At 46.7% G+C, this 21433-nt stretch overlaps 2 protein-coding genes across 2 annotated transcripts; one reads left to right on the forward strand and one right to left on the reverse strand.

Annotated features, from left to right (window-relative positions):
* Nucleotides 1–7727: 7727 nt before the first annotated feature.
* On the forward strand, nucleotides 7728–9110 carry MRPS25 (mitochondrial ribosomal protein S25). Its single transcript, XM_054387203.1, has 4 exons — nucleotides 7728–7875; nucleotides 7967–8073; nucleotides 8405–8492; nucleotides 8714–9110. The coding sequence occupies exons 1-4, from the start codon at nucleotides 7742–7744 to the stop codon at nucleotides 8904–8906; spliced, it is 522 nt and encodes a 173-aa protein (XP_054243178.1). The 5' UTR covers nucleotides 7728–7741; the 3' UTR covers nucleotides 8907–9110.
* A 1999-nt stretch (nucleotides 9111–11109) lies between these two features.
* RBSN (rabenosyn, RAB effector) lies at nucleotides 11110–20575 on the reverse strand. Its single transcript, XM_054387202.1, has 11 exons — nucleotides 20413–20575; nucleotides 19189–19332; nucleotides 18157–18257; nucleotides 17526–17571; nucleotides 17263–17424; nucleotides 16202–16443; nucleotides 15842–15912; nucleotides 14902–14988; nucleotides 14263–14365; nucleotides 13815–13889; nucleotides 11110–12969 (listed from the first exon to the last, which is right to left on the reverse strand). The coding sequence occupies exons 1-11, from the start codon at nucleotides 20573–20575 to the stop codon at nucleotides 11836–11838; spliced, it is 2328 nt and encodes a 775-aa protein (XP_054243177.1). The 3' UTR covers nucleotides 11110–11835.
* Between the last annotated feature and the right edge of the window lie 858 nt (nucleotides 20576–21433).

Raw genomic sequence — 21433 nt, forward strand, 5'->3', positions numbered from 1 at the left:
AGAAAATCAGTCATTAACTGGAAGAACAGTAATTCTCAAGTAGAGCTGTGCCATGTTCTTTGTGCTTGCAAATTTACTCCACTATGTACTCCTGAACACCCTCATCATGCAGCCAAAGGTACACTTTAAAATCTGAGATGTGTGGAGCCTTTGGCTGTCAGCAAGAGAGAATGACAAAGCTCTGTTACTTTATTTCTCCCTCCTGTCTCTCCCCTGGCTGAGCACTCCCAGTTTTGCAGTGCTCTCAATGCTCCTATGACTCAGTTTGAAGCTGAGATGTAGTTAGGATTTACACTGTCATGCATGGTTGCAGTTAATGACTGATACACCATGGAGTTAGAAAATTAACTTCTTTTTAATTGTGTAGAGTGGAGCCATCAACATGTTTGCCAGTATTAGTTGCTAGCATTGCTTTCATTTTAGTAAAACTTACTGACATTAAAAATGTTAGATATCCAAGTTTTTTAAAAGGTTGTGGCAATGAGTACCTTCAGCTGATCCTGGCTCATACTGATGCATCAGTGTTGTCATTACTGGGATGGTAGAGGCATTTTCTATTTGGGTATTCTTATGTGAGAAAAAAAACTAGTGATAAATTCAGCATGTTTGGTTTTCTCCCATTACTGACATTTATTTATGAAACCCCAACCAGGTTGGCCTTGGTGTCTCTTAAGGGTCTGAATTGTAGTCACAAGACCTTAATGCCACTCTAACAAAGAAAATGTAGAGCACTGTGCACAGCTGAGCTGCTGACCCCTGCAAGTTTTAACCTCTCTCTGCAGAAAATGCTCCCCTGCTGATGTAGTTCTTGGCATTCCTGAGGTTTTGCTCCATCCCCACCAGTGCCTGTCAGATGGTAATAGATTCATCTCCTCAGCTTTACTTCTAAATTACTTTCACTTTGGTTTTTCCTTGGCAAGTGCAAACTTTTGCTTATGAATATGCAACAGGAGAGGGGGTTTTAGTAACTATCACCAAAAAGCTATTTCTTGATTTAAGGATGGAAGTGGCTTGTTCCCATAAAGGCCAAATCTCAGTGCCCAGCTGGTGTTCACACAGCTAGGAGTCAGAGGATCCCAGTCTGGACATGGTGCTAAGACAAATGACGTCTCACTGCAGCTCAGCTCAGTGCCTACATCCACTCTGGCTAGAATTGTCAAGGTCCTGTTTCTGCTGCTTTTGAAATTAAAACATTTGAACTCAGTAGAAGTATAGTGATAAAGTGTCTGAAAAGATCTGTCAGAACTTGAGCACCTGTGGATCTTAGTAATATTTGGGTCAGACCTTAGGATTCTGTGCTGACTGCAGCTGGCATGCAGGGAGTGGTAATGAGGCTGTGATGTCCATGCTCCATCTGCTTCATTTGTTATCAGCTCTTTTGAGGAGGAGCTGGATTTGAATTTTGTAGATAAAAGAGCAACAATCAATAACTCTGTTGGAGCATTTTGGATTAGCTTTTTAATAATGGGTTTTATTGCACTGGTGACAAGGGCAGGAAGGTGCACTGCTCCTTTCCCCATTAATTTACTTCCACTGGACTAAAGAGATAGGCCTGAGACCGTGTGCAAATGGCATCTTTCTCTGCTTGTTTACATTGCTTGTAGCTGGGGGAGAGTGCTTTTGGTGCCAGTGAAGTTATTCTGGCATCAGACTGGTAGAATAATATCCCAGAAGGGATCCTTCAAGGAAATCGTATAAGCCTTTAATTTTGCTGCCTTAAAATGTTAGATTATTAAGGAGGTGTCGTTTTCTTGGGTAGGGAGCTACTCTTGCTCACCACCACTGACTATGTTGCTCACCATGTGCTCTCGTTTACCAAGTCTCTTTTCACCATCATGTGAAGCACTTGGACCTCAGGGCAGCCATTGATGCCTCCTGTGTTTCTGTGCTGAATGCACTTGGCTCTGCATCACCATTGCAGCTCCCCTTGGTAAGGGGCACATTCTGAGCGGTGACAGAGAAAAGGAGTCAGAGCTGGCACTTCCAGGAGAAAGCAGCTTCCTGCTTCTTCCTTGGAAGAGATTAAAATGGTGTTTTTATTGCTGTGTACAGAGCACAGGATTCCCAAAGTATTTCATCCAAGATGCTGAAGATGTTACTACATTTTCCTGGCCATTAAGATGAAGAGGGTAGTTAGGATTTTTCCCTGATTGCCTGCTGTTTAATTAGGGATAATTTTAAGAAGTGTATGAGTAGCAAAGACAGGAGGACACAGCTTAGCCAGGAAAAGGGAACTGGACATCATCAGGCTGAGGATACTGCCAAAGGAGCAGTGATCAAAGCAGCTTTGTGCACCAACAGCACCAGTCAGGGGCACTGCATGAACTGAGTGGTGGGAGTAGAACTGGCAGGTCAAGCAGGCATAAAGAGGTGCACCAACAAACACCCACAAGGTAACACCACCCTGAAAATAAAAAAAAAAAAAAAAAAGTTTTTCTATCTGAAATCCCTCTCCTCCAGTTACTTTTTAGTGTGAAAAAGCAGGGTGGTTCTTTTTCATCTACTCTTGCTCGGAAGAGAAAAAGCAGAAGCACCAAGCAAATGAGAAGTAGGCTCTCGTCTGTGCCAGCTGTCTGCCACACAACAGCTGCTGTTATGGTTTGCTTATGGGCCTGCTGTGAGAGCAGCACACAGCATCTGCAGACCCAGGGCCCCCTCATATCCAAGGAGAATCAGCAAAATGAGGCCATGTTCACCCTGCAGAGCAGAGTCAGGGGCAGAGGAGGGACAAACTGTCAGCATCTACTGGATCCTCAATGGCAGGAAAACAGTTTACAAAACAGCTCCATGTGAGGAGTTACCAACGGAGCATGGCAAAGGGGAGGAAACAAAAGCGCTTAACCTTCTGCACCTTTTCAGTCTGAAGTTGCTGAGTCATTTTCACAGGCTGGTGTTTGAATGAAAAATACCATAACCCCTCGTTAGATAATGCTACAACCCTGCTTCTGTTGCATTCATGTTAGCAACATGATATGGGAAATTACTGGGGGGAGGGGGTGAAGGGAGAGAGAACATTATTTATACTTGCAAGATAAAGCAGAATTCCTTGTAAAGGTGAGATGCTCTAAGTCTGAATATGTTGGACTTGGAAAAGGTCAAGGGTCAGAACCACCTTTTCATTGCCATAACCTTCCACTATTCCCACAGACTTTTCATTCTCTTGGTTACATCAATTATTAGAAAATGGCTTCTTATTGTTAAAGTAATTCCTGTCTTCCTTCCTTTTAAAGGGTTTGATAGATTTTTACATCTTTATTTTGCGCCTCCCACCATGGTGTATTTCTGCATGTCAAACTCACTGGAGCAGCTGCTGTCTCGCCCTAGCTGTGTGTGTCTGAATGTGTTGATCCCTATACAGAGTATAGAGAGTGCAGTGATGTATATATGTAGAGATGTGTAGCCATTAATTTGCTAATCCAGAGTTTTCTAGCCCAAACTAAGCCTTGCTTAAGCAGGTGAACTCTTGTGAATTTCAAAGCTTCGCACTTTTTCATAAACCCAGCCTGAATTTAGTCCTTCCTGTTTAGAACTGACAGACAGAGTCCATGAATGTTCTGGCTTTTACTTTACTCCCTTTACCATTTCTCATTTGATGTGTAAAGTTACGTCTGCCAGTGAGCAGTTAATTGAACGTTCAGCGTCTCAAAGGAATAAGTAACTACAGCCACAGGAAAGACTCCCCAGTTCCAGCATGTGCTCATTCTTTGTTAGCCTTCTGAGAGACCCTTGTGTAGAGCTTTATTTTGGTAAATGATTGCCTTTTTTAAAGTCTTTGTTAGTGGCTCATTGGAAGAAGATTCCCTTTGTCACTGAACTGTAGCACACAGAACAGGACAGGATGGATGCTGTTTAAAGAATCCATCCTCACACTGCCGCCATGCTAAGGTGGAGCCAGCCTGGTAGTTACCTCTGGGCAGTGAAACGAGGCTCTGCTGCAGAGATGCTTCCACAGGAGGGAGAATTGCTGTTTGCTGCTTTCTTAGCAAGGGTCAGGACTGACAGGGCTTTCACAGTGCATTGCAGTTGCACTTTCACTTTCCAAAGTTACTCTCTTCTTGTTCTGGCTTACACTAAACAAAGCTGATTCCTTCACTTGTCAAGCTGATGCCCATTCCCACTTTCTGCCCTCTCCTGAAGCTGTCATCTGTGGAGATCCTGCACTGCGTGTGACATGGGACCTGGGCACAGGGAGCAGCTGTGCGGTTAGACTTGCAGTAAGAAAACTTCTTACTCCTAGGGAGGAGTACACAAGCATTTACATTATCAAAACAGAAGTAGTCTTTGTTCCTTTTCCCTTCCAATGAACTCTGTTCCAGAGGAAGCCTTCTGCAAAAGCAATTCCCTTAATTTTAGGGTTTAAAAAAGCATTTCAGCACAGGGAATGGTTCAACAGCTCTAGTTTGGTGAAACAGGATTTTCTGGGCATCTTTTTTTCCACCTTCTGTACTCTATGTGGCAAAGACTTGTGTGTGTTTAAGCAGATGAGCAGCACCAATTAAAATGCCAGCTTCTTCCATGCTTGCATAGAACACAATTTGCTTTCAATCAGGCCTGCTGCCTGTGGTCTGTGCTGTAGACATTCTGTCCTCACTATGGTCTTCATTAACCTTTTGGAAGCTTTTCTTTAAGATGTAGGAAAAAAATGCAAAACATCCATTTTACCATTTCAAGCCGTATTTGTGAACTTTTGAGCACAAAAATTATTTAAATGAATGGCAGGAATTTCTGTGACAGATGGTTCTTCCTCGGTGTCTTGACAATCAGTCTGCCTGAACTATGTTTGCTTTCTTCCTTAAAGGCTCAATGGAAACCTGAATGTTAAGGTCACTGTCCTGCAGGAACACTTGCCAGACTGGGAGGGAGGTCAGCTGGGGCCCTGGTCAGGATTGAACCTGTTTAAAAATCAAATGGTAACTTAGAAAAGGAGCATGTTTAAAATCACAGATTTGTTTTATCCTTTCTGTTGTTTGTCCTGAAGTACAAAATGCACTCCAGTGTCAATGGCGATCAGGGCTCAGCTGTCTGTGGGAACTGGGGGATGTAAAATCAGCTTTGTGTGTGTGAGGACAGAGAGCAGCTGTCAGAGGCACTCCTGTGGTCAGGTGCCTGACAGCCTTGAGGAGCTGTACAGCACCTGGTGAAGTGAGCCAGATGAGGCCAGGGCAGCACAGGTCTGGGCTGAAGCATTTTGATGATCGTGAGTTGACCCAGCTTCAGAGCAGGTCACACTCAGGAAGGAGCAGGCATGTTCCTTACAGGGCAGGTCTGTGCCAGTTCTCATAGTGGGATTGGCTTTGAGTAAGGGAATGTTTCCACAGCCTGTAGCACAGAACACCTTGCAAGCCAGAGTGCAAACAGCTTCAGAACCAAAAACCTGCACCTTGTGCCCATCAGACCTCTGGTGTGCCAGACAGGTACAGGGCTCCACAGAGCTCACTTGAGATAAAAGGAATCATCTGCTTCGAATTCCTTGGGATATATTCAGGAAGCCTCTGTTCATTATAGCTTAGAGAACTATTGGTTATGTTACTGGATTTTAATTTCAAGTTAAAAACTTTGCAAAAGTTATTTTCTCACAGCTTCTTTTGTGAAATCAACATTGTTCTGTGTGATGGCATCTAAACATAAAAGCATGTTCTTTTTAACGTAATTTTTATATTTAATCAATGTCTTCAGTCACGAAGAGGAATTTGCATTGTTGTGTTTGTATATAGAGTATTGCAGTGCATGATTTAGCTTATGCATTTTATTAAATGCTGTTAAAATGTGGCATTCTATTGTTGTGGCTTAATACTGCTGTTTATACCATTAAAGTGGAACTGCCCTCCTGAGTGCTGAGTTCACCTCATTTGAACAGGTTCAAGCCAAATACATCCTTTATTATCATGTGGGGATGAAAAGTAATTTCCCTTTGGTACAGTAATTATCTTGATTTCTAAGAAGGGACCTCTGGAGATCATCCAGTCCACCCCCTCTGCCAGAGCAGTATCACCTAGGGCAGGGCACACAGAAACACATCCAGGTGGATTTGGAAAGTCTCCAGAGAAGGAGACTCCACAACCTCTCTGGGCAGCCTGCTCCAGCACCCTCAGAGTGAGAAAGTTTTCCTTTCTGTTCCCATGGCACTTCTGTTCCAGCTTGCCCCCAGTGCCCCTTGTGCTGTCCTTGGACATCCCTGAGCAGAGCCTAGCTCCAGCCCTGCACATCTTTATCCCCAGCAATGAGGGCAGCCCTCAGGCTCCTCTGTTTCAAGCTCCAAGCCCCAGCTCCCTCAGCCTGGCCTCACAGGGAGATGTTCCACTACCTGCAGCAGCTTTGTGGCTCTGTGCTGGAATCTCTCAAGCAGTTCCCCAAAATCCTTCTTGAATGGAGGGGCTCAGAAGTGGACACAATATTCCAGATGTGGTCTCACCAGGGCAGAGTAGAGAGGCAGGAAAACCTCTCTGACCTACTCCCCAGAGCCCTTCTAATACACCCCAGGGTGCCCTTGGCCTTCTTGGCCACAAGGGCACATTGCTGGCTCCTGGGCATCCTCCTGTCCACCAGGATCCCCAGGTCCCTTTCCCCTCCAGGAGGTCAGTCGCCAACCTGTACTCGCCCATGGGGTTATTCTTTCCCAGATGCCAGATTCTGCCCTTGGCCCTTTTGGATTTCATTCAACTTCTCCCTGCCAAGATCTCTAGCCTGTCCAGAGCACGCTGGACGGCAGCACAGCCTGAGGGGGTGTTAGCCACTGCTCCCAGATTGGTGCCATCAGCAAACTGGCTGACAGTGCCCTGGTCAGGTTACTGTAATCACTTTCTAAGTTTTGCTTGTCAGATCCAGGTGTTTAACAAAAAAACCAAAACAATCAGCATGCATGGCAAAAAGAGAGAAGATCCTTTCTGTGGAGAAGCTTGGTGTGAAGCAGGAGCTCTGGTTGCCTAAGACTGAAAAGGTTTATCCTCTGTTAAACTGTCCACACAACTGAGCAGCCCATTTGTTATCCTGTCTCTACCCTACCTCTAGAGCATCTAGAAAAGAAACTCAGACCTCTGGAGGCTGTTACTACTCCACCAGGTCAGCATGGGTGTTACTAGCCAGGTCAGTATTTCATAGAGATGTTTCAGAGGATTTTTTAAATCCTGTAGCATGAACTCACACTGAGTCAGGCAAATTTTCTTATGCATAAAATACTTTTATTTTCTGTTTGACCAAGTTGTCTAGCATGTTACAGAAATGCATGTTCCTACAGGCCATGCCAGATCAACTGAATTGCTTTTTCTATTTCCTTAGCTGCTTAAATGAAATTAATAGTGAAAAAAGTAAAACAAATACACAAAACACAACGCAAGGCTGCACAGGCAGCTGCCTTCTGCATACACACGTTTGCAATGGCTTCAATGGCAATCTGCGTAATGTACTCACACGGCAGCTTCTCAGCCCAACTGCAGAACAAGGTGAAGTCACCCGGCTGTGTGCTGCTACTTTGACCCTGACAAACTCCCAGAAGACAGCCGGAAGCGGCTGGGGACCCGTGGAGACGTCACCGCCGGCAGCTTAAGCAGCGCCTTCGGCCCCAAGCACAGCCCCAGCAGCGCGTAGCCCCCGCCCCAACCGCAACCCGGGCAGAGCACACCCCAGCCCCTGCGCTGTGCGGAGGCCATAGAGAAGGCACCGCCCGAGGCGGGCGGAAGTGCGAAGACGGCGTGGGGCGGCTCTGGGCGCCGTTTCCGGCCGGCGCGGGGCCCAGGCAGCCGCCATGCCGATGAAAGGAAGATTCCCCATCCGGCGGACGCTGCAGTATCTCAGCCAGGGCGACGTTATCTTCAAGAGCTCCGTGAAGGTGATGACTGTCAACTACAACTCGGCGGGGGAGCTGAGCGAAGGCGCCAGGTGAGGGCGGGGATTACGGGGTGCGGCTCGGCCGCAGAGGCTGCGCCTCCCGAGACGTCCTGGCTTGCGGTTGTGTTTGTCTCCTTTCCAGGAAGTTTGTGTTCTTCAATATCCCTCAGATCCAGTACAAGAACCCCTGGGTGCAGATCATGCTGTTCAAGAACATGACTCCCTCGCCCTTCCTCCGCTTCTACCTGGGTAGGTGCCCCGGCGCCGGCCCCTGCCCCGCCCTGCACTAGCGGGGGCCGCAAAACCACTCAGGGCAGCCGCGGCTTTCCCGCTGGAAGCCTGGCCCCGGCCCCTCGGCCTGAGCCGAGGGATGGAGGGCACCGCTTTGGGAAATGGCTTTAAATGTTACTGAAGGCCCCGTGCTCGCCCCACCAGCTGCCCTCCAGTCGTACGGACTGTTTGCTTTTCCTGCAGCAGAGGCTTTCCTTTTGTGTCTTTAAAGCACATTTTGCACTGCTGTGAGGCAGCGTGTGGCAGGGACGCTGCCCTTTGTCCCACTATTACAAATCTTTCTTGACAGACAACGGAGAACAAGTTTTGGTCGACATAGAAGATAAAACCAACAAAGAGATAACAGAGCACATTAAAAAAATCCTAGGGAAAAGCAAGTAAGTAACACTAATGAGCTACCATAGAGCCTGACATACAGCAGAACACACCCTCTGCAAGCTTCTGTCAGGTGTACAGAAGGAAATGTCACTTTTACCAGACAAAACTGAAGTGAGCTACCTCAGATTGACAAGTCAGAAACTGTCTCTCTGATAAATTGTAAAGGGAGTGGGAATGTTGCCACTCAGGCTTCTGGTAGTAACAAACATGTCTCTTATAGAGAAACACTTGAAAAAGAGGAAAGAGAAAGGAGAAAACTATCACATCCAGCAAATTTCGGGCCCAAGAAGTACCATCTGCGAGAATGCATCTGTGAAGTTGAAGGCCAAGTTCCCTGCCCTGCTGTTGTGCCACTGCCCAAAGAGATGAGGGGAAAATACAAAGCTGCTGTGAAAGACAAGGCGTCAGCGTGACCTCTCAGGTCAGATACTTGGCTTTGCTCAGAGCAGGATGATCAAGGTGCTTCAGTGAGAGGCAAGAGGTAACAACTGAAAATGTAATCAAGTTGGTGTCACACAGATAACTCTCTCTCTTAAGCCTTCTTAGAGCTACAACCAGAATAATCAAAGTGAAAAAATAAATAAGTTAAAAACTCATTTTTTTCAGTGCCAGTTTTACAAAACATTACAGTCACCACTGCATGAAAGAAAGTCAGAAAAACTAGAGCCCTATTTCCTACTCATGCCTGCACATGCAAGGTTGAGGTGAAAACAAGATGCACAACAGACTGAGAAGTCCAAAGCACAGAATTCCACAATTTATAGAAAGTGGTACAGAAGTGTTTCTCCTATTTTTTTCTGTCTCATGCTAACTGCAGACAGCCAAATGATAACTCCAGGCTCAAACTACGCAATGAATTTGATGTCATTAGCAGTCAGAAACAAAAATCTCTTTTGCAAGACAACTTCTGTAGTTGATACTGCAGATCTGAGAAACACTGGTCAAGGAAACCAGCAGTAAAGCAGAACATGCAAGCTGGTGTTTGAAAGATAAGTTTTACAATTACCTTTGTTGTTCTTCACACAAAGTGTAAAGCCTCTCAAGTCCCCTACATTGCACATTCCGTTAAGCCAGGCTTAGGTATCAAACCCCTGTTGAACTCCATGTCAGCACCTGCGCCAGCAGGCGATGACAGGATTCCACACCAGGAGTCCTGTAAGAATGCCATGGGCAAACACAGCACAAAATAAAGATGTTGGTTTATTTAATCTCTGGTTACAAAGGTTCCACACACAGCCCTGCATGCAGCCTTTACAAAAGTCAGTGCTGGTCTCTGAGCTTTGTGGGCACCAAGGCCTCCCAAGCCCCACAGCACTCAAATACCAGCGTGAGGTCTTCACTTGGAGGTGACTTCAGTAGGTGTCTTTTATCACATGGAACACTGACAAAGCTCATGAGGTATGGTAGTCTGTTACCTGCTTGTAAGAATACATCATTACATGTACAATAAGGGTGCTTGAATTCTTAGTGTATTAGGCTGAAAATAGGAACAGGGCACGGTAATTGCAACAAGGAGAAGGAACACTTTGAAATGGGAAAGCTGAAGTCACTGGAACATTTTTTTCATGCTGATACCAACAAAGCTTTGGGTTAGAGTGCAGGGAGCAATCCTTGACTAGCAAGCAAGTCTGTCTTAAATAACTACCTTAAACACCATCCTTGACATGCATCCATCTCAGCCTTTGGGGGGTTTGCTGCCCCAGTGCACATCTTGTTAGTTTATGACCTTTCAGAATCCTCTGCTCCTTTTTACTTGGTGCAACACTGAGGGTCTCAACTCAAATAAAAACATCTCCATATAAAAGCTTCTTGATCTTGAGACAATCTGTTCTGCACACCTCCAGCTCTGGACCACAGTGAAGACAGCAGGTGTCCTCAGGGAGGATACAGGTGCTGTGGGTTTTTAAACACCAGGTCTACAAGTCTCTACCTCCACTTATTTACAGCAAAGTAAATCCAGAGTTCCTGCTCTGTAGGTGATGTGATTATTTGTGTCTACAGGATCACGCAACACTTAGCTTGCAGCTATGCTAACAGACACCATGCCCTGTTCCATGAAGTTCACGCTTCTGCGTAAGCCCAGTGCTCTGCAGGGTGATCTGCCTGACCTTCCTCTGCTCCAGCTTTAAACAAACACCTATTAGCCCCACCACCTTTCAAACTGTGATGCTCAATGATGGACCTGTGCCTCTCAAAGCAGCTGAGGCTCTATCTTCTCAGAAACACCCTAAGGTTATTTCAAATTTCTGTACCAGCCTTCATGAGCCCAGCTCAGCCCTCCTGCATCACAGCTGCTGGCCCTCACCTAGTAATCCCCCAGGCCACAGGATCACAAGATGACTGCCACTTGGAGGCTCTTATTTAAGACAGACATGCCTGGTTGCCCTTACTGCTGAGCAGAATCAAATACAAGAGATGTCTCCAAGCTTTCACAGAATTCCAGTTCAGTGGCACTTCCGCTCTCCATTGTAAACAAGATTTTTTTTGTTCCTTGAATGCTACAAAAGGAGGGTTCCAGTTTCACAAATGTGACAAACATGATCATTTTGTCATTAAAGGAATGCGTAGATTCCAAAATGTAATTGGGAACTGGAGGGCCATCCTCTAGACTCTAGACTGAAGTGGTGCTAGCCCAATTTCCCTGGAAATGGACTGCCATCTGTTTCCTCACAAGCAGGTCTCTGAGGTCAGCCTGGCTCTGTGACACAGCAAGGCTGTACTCAGCGCAAATGGGAAACCAAAAGTGATGAACAGACAGCATGCAAATTTGGTAGGTAATTTTTAAGCACATTAAAAAGTTAATCATATTAATATCAGTTACGAAGTTCTCAGTCTTAAAATCCCTTTTGTGTGTTAACATTGCACAAAATTGACCTGCTAGCCTGTAAGTTCTGCACCTCAAAGCATCACAGTAGCCTTCCAACAGCACTTTTATGTAATACCCTCAGGCAGTGCAGCTGGCCTGCAGCGCTGGGTCCTTGTCAGAGGATGCAAATTTTGAGATTTCATCTCTTTAGACAAAGCCCCACTTAAAAGGCCAATACAACAGATAAGGGGAAGGATGACAAACCAGCGTTGCAACCATTTCCAAATCATAGTCCCCTGTCAGCCACTCTGACCAGAATGAGCGCAGAGCAAGGAGCAGTCAGCGTCAAACGCATGTTGTGAGCAGCACTGAGGTGCGATGCCAGCAGCGTACTTCAGTAACTCTTCAGGTCTGAGCAGTAGTGGAAATGCCTAACTGAAAGTGCACAAAAGTCAAGACTTTTTCAAGTCCCTCTTACCATCTGTGCTGTTTGCCAGGATTGCTCTACTTCCCCAGATTTACAGCCTACAACTGCTTCAGCAGCTGGATTTTTCCTTCTGCTTCGCCAGCGTGTGCTTCAATTCCTTTAAGTTCTCTGTCAGCACCTCCACCTCATCCATTCGTCCACTATGTTTGGCATCAAATATATAAGCTTTGATGTTATCTATCTGCTGGAGAAGCAGCTCTTCCTCTATGGTCTCCTCTCCAGAGATCTCACTGCCATACTCCACTTCAAAGGGATTGGTTGAAGATCCCTCTTCAAATGGATTCCCAGAATCCCAACTGCCCCCAGGCTTTTGAGATGGATTTTCATCCTCTTCAAAAGGGTTCAAAGAACTGCCAGGTGCTCCATTTGTTTGTTCATCTTCCTCGTCATTTTCAAATGGATTATATTCTTTTTTATCACTTTGCAAAGCTGTGCTAGAGAAAGAAGCCAATGGAGAAGTGTCTTTGGCAAATGGGTTAGAATCCTCCTCTGACTGAGGGGTATCTGCTTCCTCTTCAAAAGGGTTTAGACAGGCTTTCTGACCTTGGTCTTTGTCACACTGTAGAATGCTCTGGGGTTTGAATGTGAAGATCAAGTGCTCTTTAGCTGATAGCAGCTCAACAGCAGGAGATTCAAAGCTTGGGTCTCCCTTGATCTGAGCAACATCCAAATTCAATGCATGTGCTGTCCAGTTCTGATCCTCTTTTACAACTTCATGCTGATGCTGCCTGACTTCTCTGAAGTCTAAGGAGCATGTCCTTGAATGCTGAGACATGATTTTGAGGTGTTCTCTTTCCCACTCCTTTTCACAAAGGACCTGAAGTTCCTCCCTCTGCATCTCTTCCTCCTCTGCCTGCTTTTTAGAAAGCTCAATAGCTTTAAGAGTCTGCTGTTGATCATATTCATCCTGAAGCTGCCTCAGGTTCTCTTGCAGCATGTGGACCTCATCTATCCTATTAGCTGCCTTAGCCTGCTTAATGAAGGAGGTGATGTTGTCTATCTGCTGAAGAAGTGGGTCTGCTATCTCACTCTGCCTCGAGATGCTAGAGGTGGGTAACCAGCCTTCAGACTTCCTGACTGTCCCTTTTTTCAGATGAGCTGCATCACCATTAACTGCAGCTGCAGATCTGGAGATAAAGTCTTTCTGTTTTTCCTCTTGCTTTCCATGTGTTTCCAGAGCCACCTAAGTCAAAACACATGCAGGAACACCATGAGCTCAAAAAATTCTATTCTAAATATCCAAAGGTAGAGAGGAAGTTTGCAGACACTGATGGCTGTCACTGAGAGGGATTAGCTGCACTTTTGGTTACTTTGCAGAAAAAGCTTCTTTTTGTAACATTACCTCAGTGCTTCCCTTCAGTTTGTGACTAATCAAAATCTACAGACATGAGGGCAAGTGGAAGTAGTGACAGTGCTTTACAGAGAAAAAATTGGGTAATGATGCTGTGCAGTGATCTGGATTGCTCTGGACAGTAGCTGTCATGCCTGCCTAGGGCAGAGGACTGCAATGAACACAGGTGTTGCAGGTCACTGACACCCTTAGCTTTGGAGCACAACTATTCCTACCCCTCAGCCTCTAGCTCAAGATGAAGCTGGTTTAATTTGCAATTAATGATGTCCCCCTTCTTAACTGAAAACACCTTCTCTCTCTGAAGAGGCATCCTTGTTCTAGGCTGTCTTCTTCAATACCCAGAGAAGTCTCCAAACTCTACTGGTGCAAATCAACTCCAGAAGACAATTTGAAAAATCCGCATCAACTAACGCAGCTGAGGGCTTGCTCTGCCTGCACTGCAGCACATGCAACCACGTCACTGCTGCTTCCTAGAGGGGTTCACCTGCTTAGTGCACACTGTGTGCCCTCCTGGGCAGCCTACAATGAAGGTGTCACATGAACCCCTCAAAAAGGGTACGGGAGAATTAAAACCTGAAATCCAGCACTAATGGCAACTATTCGTACACACAGCTATTGGGCTCAAGCCATTGAAGGGGGTCCCAAAACAAGGTGTAGCAGATCTTAATCCCTCTTACCATTTGCAATCTTCTCTTCTTCAGTTCTTCATACTGGTCTTTGGTTGGCAGGGACATCAGGCCAAGAAGTTTTTCCTGGCAAAAATTGTAATATTTACAGTGCTGCTTGCAGGCACTCAGCCAATGTTCAAATACTTGAGAGACCTCACCAAGAGAACACCCCACAAATAAGAGGCACTTCTGCTCTGCAGTCACTGCTGTGAGCCTGTCTGCCACCAGAACTACACAGCTAGCTAACTGCACACCTCAGCAAGAGCAAAGCCACTACTCACACCTCCTTTACGGTCCCTCAGCCTAATACTGTCTGTGTTTGAGCTACCACCATGAGAGGAACTGCCAAAAGTGAATTAAACGTCCTGTCAGAAGTTTCAAACCAGGGGGGATGCCTGGCAAAGAGGAGAACGCTCTCTAACATTTACATTCAGCTCACAGCACGTGCTGTGCTTACCTGAACAAAAAGTGTAGCTGAGTATCTTATCATTCTCTGAAGCTGTAGTGTTTTAGGATGGGGTTGAGAACCTTCGTGCAAGCCTAGACTCAAAATCTTCTTACTGAATCAAAGCAAACAGACAGCTCCATCAGCTCAGAAACAAGGGCCAGTGAAAATGTGACAGAAGAGAGAAAGAATCTTGGATGAGAAAGTTCTGTTGTTCTTTTAGATAAGACACCTTGGATATCACAAGGGGTAACACACTTATACTCCCACACTTATTTTAAACAAAAACAACCCCCAAACAAAAACAAGCACCCCCCAAAAAACACCAAACAGCAACAAACAAACAACATCCCCCCCATGAAAAAAAACAAACCCAAAAGCCCCAACTCACCCACCCCCAGTTGTGATGCTATTCATTTCCCCTGTGCTTTGTTATCACACTGCAGAGGAATGCATGAAAAGGCTGGAAAAGGAAGTGGAAATTGCTGGTGCACGTTCTGCTGTGCTCCTGCCAAAGGTGCAGACTCCCTACCTGTGTCAGTAGGCAGGTGCGTGCTGCACAAACTCAAGACACCAACAGCTGAGGCAAACCACACACAAATGGTAACAGAGGGGGACAAGTGCAGGCCAGAGTGGGGGAAGATCTTTTACCTTAAGGCATCTATCAATTCATAGACTTTCTGAATCTCCACTCTCAAGTCGTTAGCATGTTCCAGACTGTAGGCTGTCTCCCCAGCACTGAGAAATAAGTACACTTTTAAGTCACACATCCAGTCAACAACACAACACCAGAAGCTGTCCAGAGATGATTCTGACTCCATGCTGAAAAGACCAGCTGACACCAAAGGGGTCCAACCGCTCTGTTTGGAGTTCATTGTCCTTAAAACCCCCTTGTGACAGCAGTGGGAAATGACAATCATCTGAACAGGAACCCCTCACAAAAGATGAGTTTATTTATATTACTAATTTTTTAATAGAGAAACTGTAATTTAACACAATTGCCACTCTTTCAGTAATACCCAAAATCCAGACTTAGCAAACATCTCAGCTGGTGGGGTTTTACCAGCCAACTGGCATGGGAAAAACACTCAAGAACGGCACCACCACAGTCAGAGTTCTCTCTGCTAAGGTTTGTCACAAAGCAGAGGCCTACAGTCCTACATGGCAGTAACTGACTATCCCCCTGGGCAGCCAATTAATTACCTGCACTTTGCCAGAATCCCACATTGATTGATAAAACAAATTTGGATTTAGCAGGGAAGACTCTTCAACTCTTTACCTTCCCTCTCCTTTTTTATCACAAATAAAAAAGGTACCGATCAGTCTCCTGAATAAAACTTCCCTATCTATACCATTCCAGTGCCTGTGACTCCCTACTAGGCAGAAATCTTTAATTCAATAACTTTTACAAACCTCTATGCAATGTTACCATTTAAATCATGCAGTGCCACCTTGCTTGAAGAGCAACCAAGGGACAACAAATAATCTAACACTGTTTTTTCTTAGCATTTGCAGACTCTTGCAGCCTCAGCACACCCACTTCCTTACTCCTTCCCACACTTGATAACCAAAACCAGCAAACGGGGCTTACTTCAGAGACTCTGCCATCCTGATATATTCCGGTGCCTTCTGATCAACCTTTTCCATGCAGAGACGGAGTTTCTTGTTTGGAACAAAACAGAAACAACAACTGACATTAAAGCACTAACACAAGAACTCACTGACATAAACCTGTTTGTATTCAGAGTTAACTGCAATGAAAACCATGCAACTACTCAGAGTGACAAGACCCTGCAGTTATCTTCAGAACATAGATGGCATGGTCAGGGAGAGACTCCTGTATACCTGGCAAGGTGAATTCGGAATTTAGAAGCTGTTTCAATGGATGACTTCTAGCCTTAAACCTCCTCACAGAGGTACCCCAAGCATGAAAGCAGCAGAGTGAACTTACCTCGTAGAGTTTCACAATCTCCGGGGTGCATTCCTTCTCATCAATCTGCTGCTCTCTTTTCAGCAGGGTGTCTTTGCAGTGCTGACAGCAACGGATTCGCTCATCATCCTTCTCATCCAGCACCGAGCTCACGCTGCTGATGCTGCTGACGCTGCCCCGGCGGGAGCCATGGACACTATTAGGTGAGGAGCTGGGGCTGCTGTGACAGCCCAAGGCCTCTTTGCTGGCACTGGTAAGCTTGCCTAAGAATTAGACACAGGTCTGTTTAGAGAGACTGTAAAATGTGACCAACACAAATGAAATGCACTTCAAGGGACACTGCATTCAGGTACTGTTAGTTTCAACAGTCTGCTGGAAGGCATGCAAGGAGCTCATGACAACCAAGACAGCAAGTCTGAACTGGGGTCTTCACTGTAAATTAAAAAGCAGCTAAGGAACAAACTGCTGACTGCCACCTCCTTTGTTTATACCTAGAAGAATTCCCATATTGGAGGCCCCTAGTTACAGACCAGTGTAGGGAAGTTCTCCGTTTCTCGTGCGTCAATATGCCAAGAAACCCAGTCACTGTCAATTTATTACCACAGAAAACACAGCCTCCTCTCCAATGTACCAGGTGAAGAAGTTAAAGACCAAAGGGTTTTTTGAAGGCTTGTGGATGAACTTCCTTAAACTCAGCATTTGGACAACCACAGGCAAGACTGGAAATATCCACAACAGAACCTCAGCAGTTACGATTCCTGAAGATAACAGCCTCACAGTTACAAATACTCAATAGAGTAAGACACTAAACATTAATTCTATTTACTAGCAGCATATACTATTACTGCTCCTCGTGACTTTTTCAGTGTTCTGCAACACTTCCAAAGCTAAAGGAGGAACACAAAGAATTGATAAACTCTTCCTCAGACAAGTGTCTGCATGACACTGAGCGGCACGCTAAGGACCAAGTCTTCCACATAGGCAGAGTATCACCAGCAGCTTTTTTCCCCAATAGCAAAAGGCTTGGCTGCAGTCAGAGTGAGCTAAGGAAAGCTGGAACTGCCCCCAGGGGCTGTACTCACTCGCCAAGGGAAGGCTGACGAGTTCCATGCACTTCTTGCACATGATGGAGCCGCAGAGGCGGCAGTGGTGACGTCTGTTTCGAATGCTGAACTTACTGCCACAGTCTGGGCAGAAGGGGACATCCTGATCACTAACCCAAGGCACAACAGACTTCTCGATAGCTGTGATGGACAGGAAAGGAGGGGACACAAAACTGGAGAGATTAAATTCATGTCTCAGCTGGTTACACTACAGGAGTAGTCTGAGTGAAGCTCATACCAACCTCTTATTTTAGCTGACTCGGTGTTTGCTCTGTCGAACGATGTAAGCTAGCAGAAGAAACAGAATGTTCAAGAAAATGGCACTTGGGCAAGGAAACAACAAAACACAACCCAGCCCAGCAAGGGAAAGAAACCTGGCAGTTCTAAGAGACAGGAGCCTCAGCCTCTTGTACAGCAGATTGCTGAAACTTTCCTGTTTATTCCTAATGCTATATTCATACAAGCAGTGCTGAACCAAGACTGCACAAAGCAGAGCACCCAACATTGCTGCACCCGAGTCACCATGACACGTGGGCAGAGTCTGAAGCACGTGAAGCTGGGAGAATCGTGGCAAAAACATTAAGAAAAAATTTAAAGTAAAAGATAGAGAAAATATACAGGAAAACAGCTGGTTCTTGAAGCACGTGGAAGGTGCATTTTCAGCCTGGAAACAGCAATGATGTGCACAGCACAGGGGCAGGCCAAGCACAGTACCCAAAGGTAAAAAAGGAAAACACTAATGTGTGAGAAGTCACAGTTTAGTACCCTTTGTGAGGTGCACTGCTAGATACATGGACACACTCCATACTAAAACCTGAGGAGTTTAAATCTAGGAAACATTCATAAAGCTGGAATGTTAAAAGGCATATTTACCTTTTCTAACCTGATGATCAGCTTATTGACTTCAACTACATAGTGGTCAATCCTGGCTGCTCGGTGCTTCTTGAAATCAGAAAGATGGCTTCTCACAGCCCCTGGAGAGACAGCAGGAAGGCTTCAGTCACACAGATGTTCTGTGGGGACTTAAAATACATTTAAACACCTCTCCTCACCCTTTATTTCTTACTTTCAAATCTAATTCTAAAGACACATTACAATACCAGACTTCCATAGTGCTGCTCTAAACGAACCATGCAGGTTAAAGCCTAATCTCCTGGCTAGCAATAACTGTCATCAAAGTAACTGATAGCTCAGTGACAGCAAGAGGCAATTTCCAGTCCCAGGATTTCTAATTACAAGCTTGGTCATTTGCCCTTGAAATTCTACAAATGTAGATTTATGTTCAGAGGGGTGGCTTTGGGGTTATGTTTGGGTTTTTTAGCATGTTCATTGTTTTGTGGTTTATTTGTTTTTTCAAATTAAATCTCTTTATACTAAGAGATGGTCTACACCTCAAATCCGAGATAAAATTGGTAAAGTTTAAAAATCAAGGAACAAGCCTTTTATCAGATATGTAACCTAACAACCACTTGAAATGTAACCCAAAAGCTGAGGATTTTATAAAGCCACAGCCTAATTTTTAATCAGCTATAGCTTAACTGTTAATCAGTGGATCACCTGTTCTGTAAAAAGTCACAAAACATTTGCAGAACACGTCAACAAAGCTGGGTGCACAGAAGTGAACACACCTCCAGCAGGCCTCAACAGCTGAGGCACAATGACAGCAGTGACCCTGCTCCCAGGGCTAGCTGGGGCACTCATTCTATTCCACACCCCTGTTACAAGCATTCTCCCCTCCACCCCACACAACACAGGCCCAAAATCAACATGCAAACCATAACCTCATGCTACAGGAACTCAATCTAATGCATACACAACCCATGCAACTGCAGCTATACTGTGGCACTTTCCCAAGCAAGATTATGTAAGCTATCCCCACTGCTATCCCTTTCTAGCTCTCCCTACCTACTTCCTGGGGCTCCCACATGTAGGGATCTACCCCACCATAGCTGAAGGACTCGTATCGCTCCTGAGATCCAGAATCAGTTCTGTCATCTCCTTCTCGTTTCAGCAATTTCTTCTTTGCTCTTTTGGCCTTCTGGACCAGGTCTGAAAAAGAACAACCCAAGCAGGTAGTCACCAAGTGTTTGTCACATGAAACCAGTACGGAACACTCCTCATCTCTTAGCACAAATCTTCTTTCTTGACAGGAAGTTTATGCTCAACATGTTCTGTTTAGAACCAGAATGGGGTTCATAGAAATACAGATAACATGAAATGCTCTTTGTTGCTTATCATAAAGTTGTGTTAAGGTCCTAATGCCAAGAGAGTAGCTCTGGATACTCTAGTCAGACACTTCACTGTAAACAGTGACCTGTCTTGAGCTATGGCACCCATTTCACAGCATCCTGGTACATCGTAACCAAAAGTATCTTAATTCTCCTAATTCCCGATGATTTTCTTAGAATTCAAGGCCGTTCAACACTTTGTCTTGTTGCACAAACTACAAATGAAGAATTTCAATGTGCCCCTAAATAATTTCAGAAGTTCTTGTGAGAGGAGGGCTGTCTCCTAGGCCAAAAAAAAAAAAAAAAAAAAAAAGAGACTAAGAACTTGAAACTTCAGAACCTTTAGTGCCCTTGCAGCCTCGTTCCACTCTGGATGCTAGTAATAGTTGAAGGCACCACTGTGCTTGCCAAATACATTCAATATGTAGATCCTTGAAATAGATCTTCTATACATCAAGCTTCCTAACAAGTTGCTGAGGGTCACCAGTTTGCATGTCCTTTTATATTTCTAACTGTTGTATGTAGCGTCCAAAACACTGGAACTTGCACACTGGAACTCTTACTAAGAGTCTGTCTCCTCTGAGCTTCAGGCATTAGTGTCAGCAGCCCCTCAGCAGCCACTGTCCTCCTGGCAGTTTTTCAGCTGCCTCCCACACCGACCCCCGGTGAGAGCACACGTTTCTCCACAGAGCCGTGCCAGGCAGGCTTTGCCAGCACTGTAATCTCCTCCGAGGGACAGGCCTTCTCCTGCCCGCGCCTGCTCTCCAGGCAGCAAATGCCTCCTCACCCGTCCCCTTGCGTGTTCTCGGCGTTCCGAGAGTCCGCAGTACCGACGGCTTTTGCCATACGGAATCCGGGGCGGCAAACGCGACCGCGTTAGAAAGGCCGCCGCGTCTCTTACTTTTGAGCTGGCCCCTGACGTCCCTATCCTCGCCAGAGTGCTCCTCCTCGTAGTGTGCCTGCAGCTGGTAGAACGACTGGAGGTCCTTCAGGCAGAGCGGGCACAGGAACCCCTCCCGCATCTCCCCCGGGTCGCCGAACGGCGGCGGGTAGCCGGACGCCATGGCGGCCGAGCCGGTGGCAAACAGCTCTCCGTCCCTGGGCTCAGCACCGTGGCAGCTGCGCGGGGAGCGGCCGCCCGGCGGGGACGCGGCGCGGGGACGCGGGGCGCGGCAGCGGCATCGTCCTCCGCGGCTTTCTGCAAGACACCAGAGCAGCGGCGTCGGGCTGGCGGCGCGGCCTCACCCCACGCCCTCCCTGGCCCCTCCGCTGCGTAGCGGCGGAACAGCTGTTCGGGAACAGGGCGCGGGCCTCCTCCCGCCGCTCCGCATGCGGTACCCGCTCGGCCGGCAGCGCCCAGTGCCGCCGGAGCCCGCAGGCACTGCACGGAGAGAAGAGAGGCCTCTTCCCAGCCCCGCTGCGAAAGAAGAAGCGGCCGGGAGGGGAATGTCGCCTGCGCACGCGCGGGCAGCCAGCAGGCGCCGGGGCGGGGGACCGCCGCGCGGCTGGGGCAGGGGGCACGCGGGGAGAGGGGCGGGGCTTCGCGCTCGCGCCCAGCACCGGAAGAGCGGTGGGGAGGGTCCCACCTGCCCCGGGTCTCACCTCCGTGTCGGGGCAGGAGGCGCGTGCGTCTAGCGGTGAGGGGTCGTTTGTGCGTCTCGCCTGCCCGGCGGAGGGTGGAGCGAACACCGAGGTACGGCTGGGCGGGCAGGGCAGGGACGGGACAAGGAAGGCTCATCCGGGACCTGCGGGACGCCCCGCTAAGGCATGCGCGGCCGAGCGCGGAGCTATCGATGGAAGGCGGGGCGGGAAAAAGGAAAAGGCAGTGATGGCCTGGACGTCAGCGTCCCCTAAGGGAGGTGCCGTGGCAGCTCCCTGGAGCAGCATTAAACTGCTTTAATAAGCCGTTTGTAAAACCCTGC

The sequence above is a fragment of the Indicator indicator genome, chromosome 15, assembly GCF_027791375.1.
Source record: "Indicator indicator isolate 239-I01 chromosome 15, UM_Iind_1.1, whole genome shotgun sequence".
NCBI lineage: Eukaryota > Metazoa > Chordata > Aves > Piciformes > Indicatoridae > Indicator > Indicator indicator.

Excerpts from the sequence above, each read along its gene's own strand:
- MRPS25 (XM_054387203.1), top strand. The coding sequence starts at position 7,742 with ATGCCGATGAAAGGAAGATTCCCCATCCGGCGGACGCTGCAGTATCTC. Across the intron at positions 7,876-7,966 it reads GAGCTGAGCGAAGGCGCCAG|GAAGTTTGTGTTCTTCAATA; the intron begins GTGAGGGCGGGG and ends TCTCCTTTCCAG. Across the intron at positions 8,493-8,713 it reads AAAATCCTAGGGAAAAGCAA|AGAAACACTTGAAAAAGAGG; the intron begins GTAAGTAACACT and ends TGTCTCTTATAG.
- RBSN (XM_054387202.1), bottom strand. The coding sequence starts at position 20,575 with ATGGCGTCCGGCTACCCGCCGCCGTTCGGCGACCCGGGGGAGATGCGG. Across the intron at positions 16,444-17,262 it reads CGTCAGCCTTCCCTTGGCGA|GCAAGCTTACCAGTGCCAGC; the intron begins GTGAGTACAGCC and ends TCTAATTCTTAG. Across the intron at positions 12,970-13,814 it reads AGAAGAGAAGATTGCAAATG|GTGGCTCTGGAAACACATGG; the intron begins GTAAGAGGGATT and ends GTTTTGACTTAG.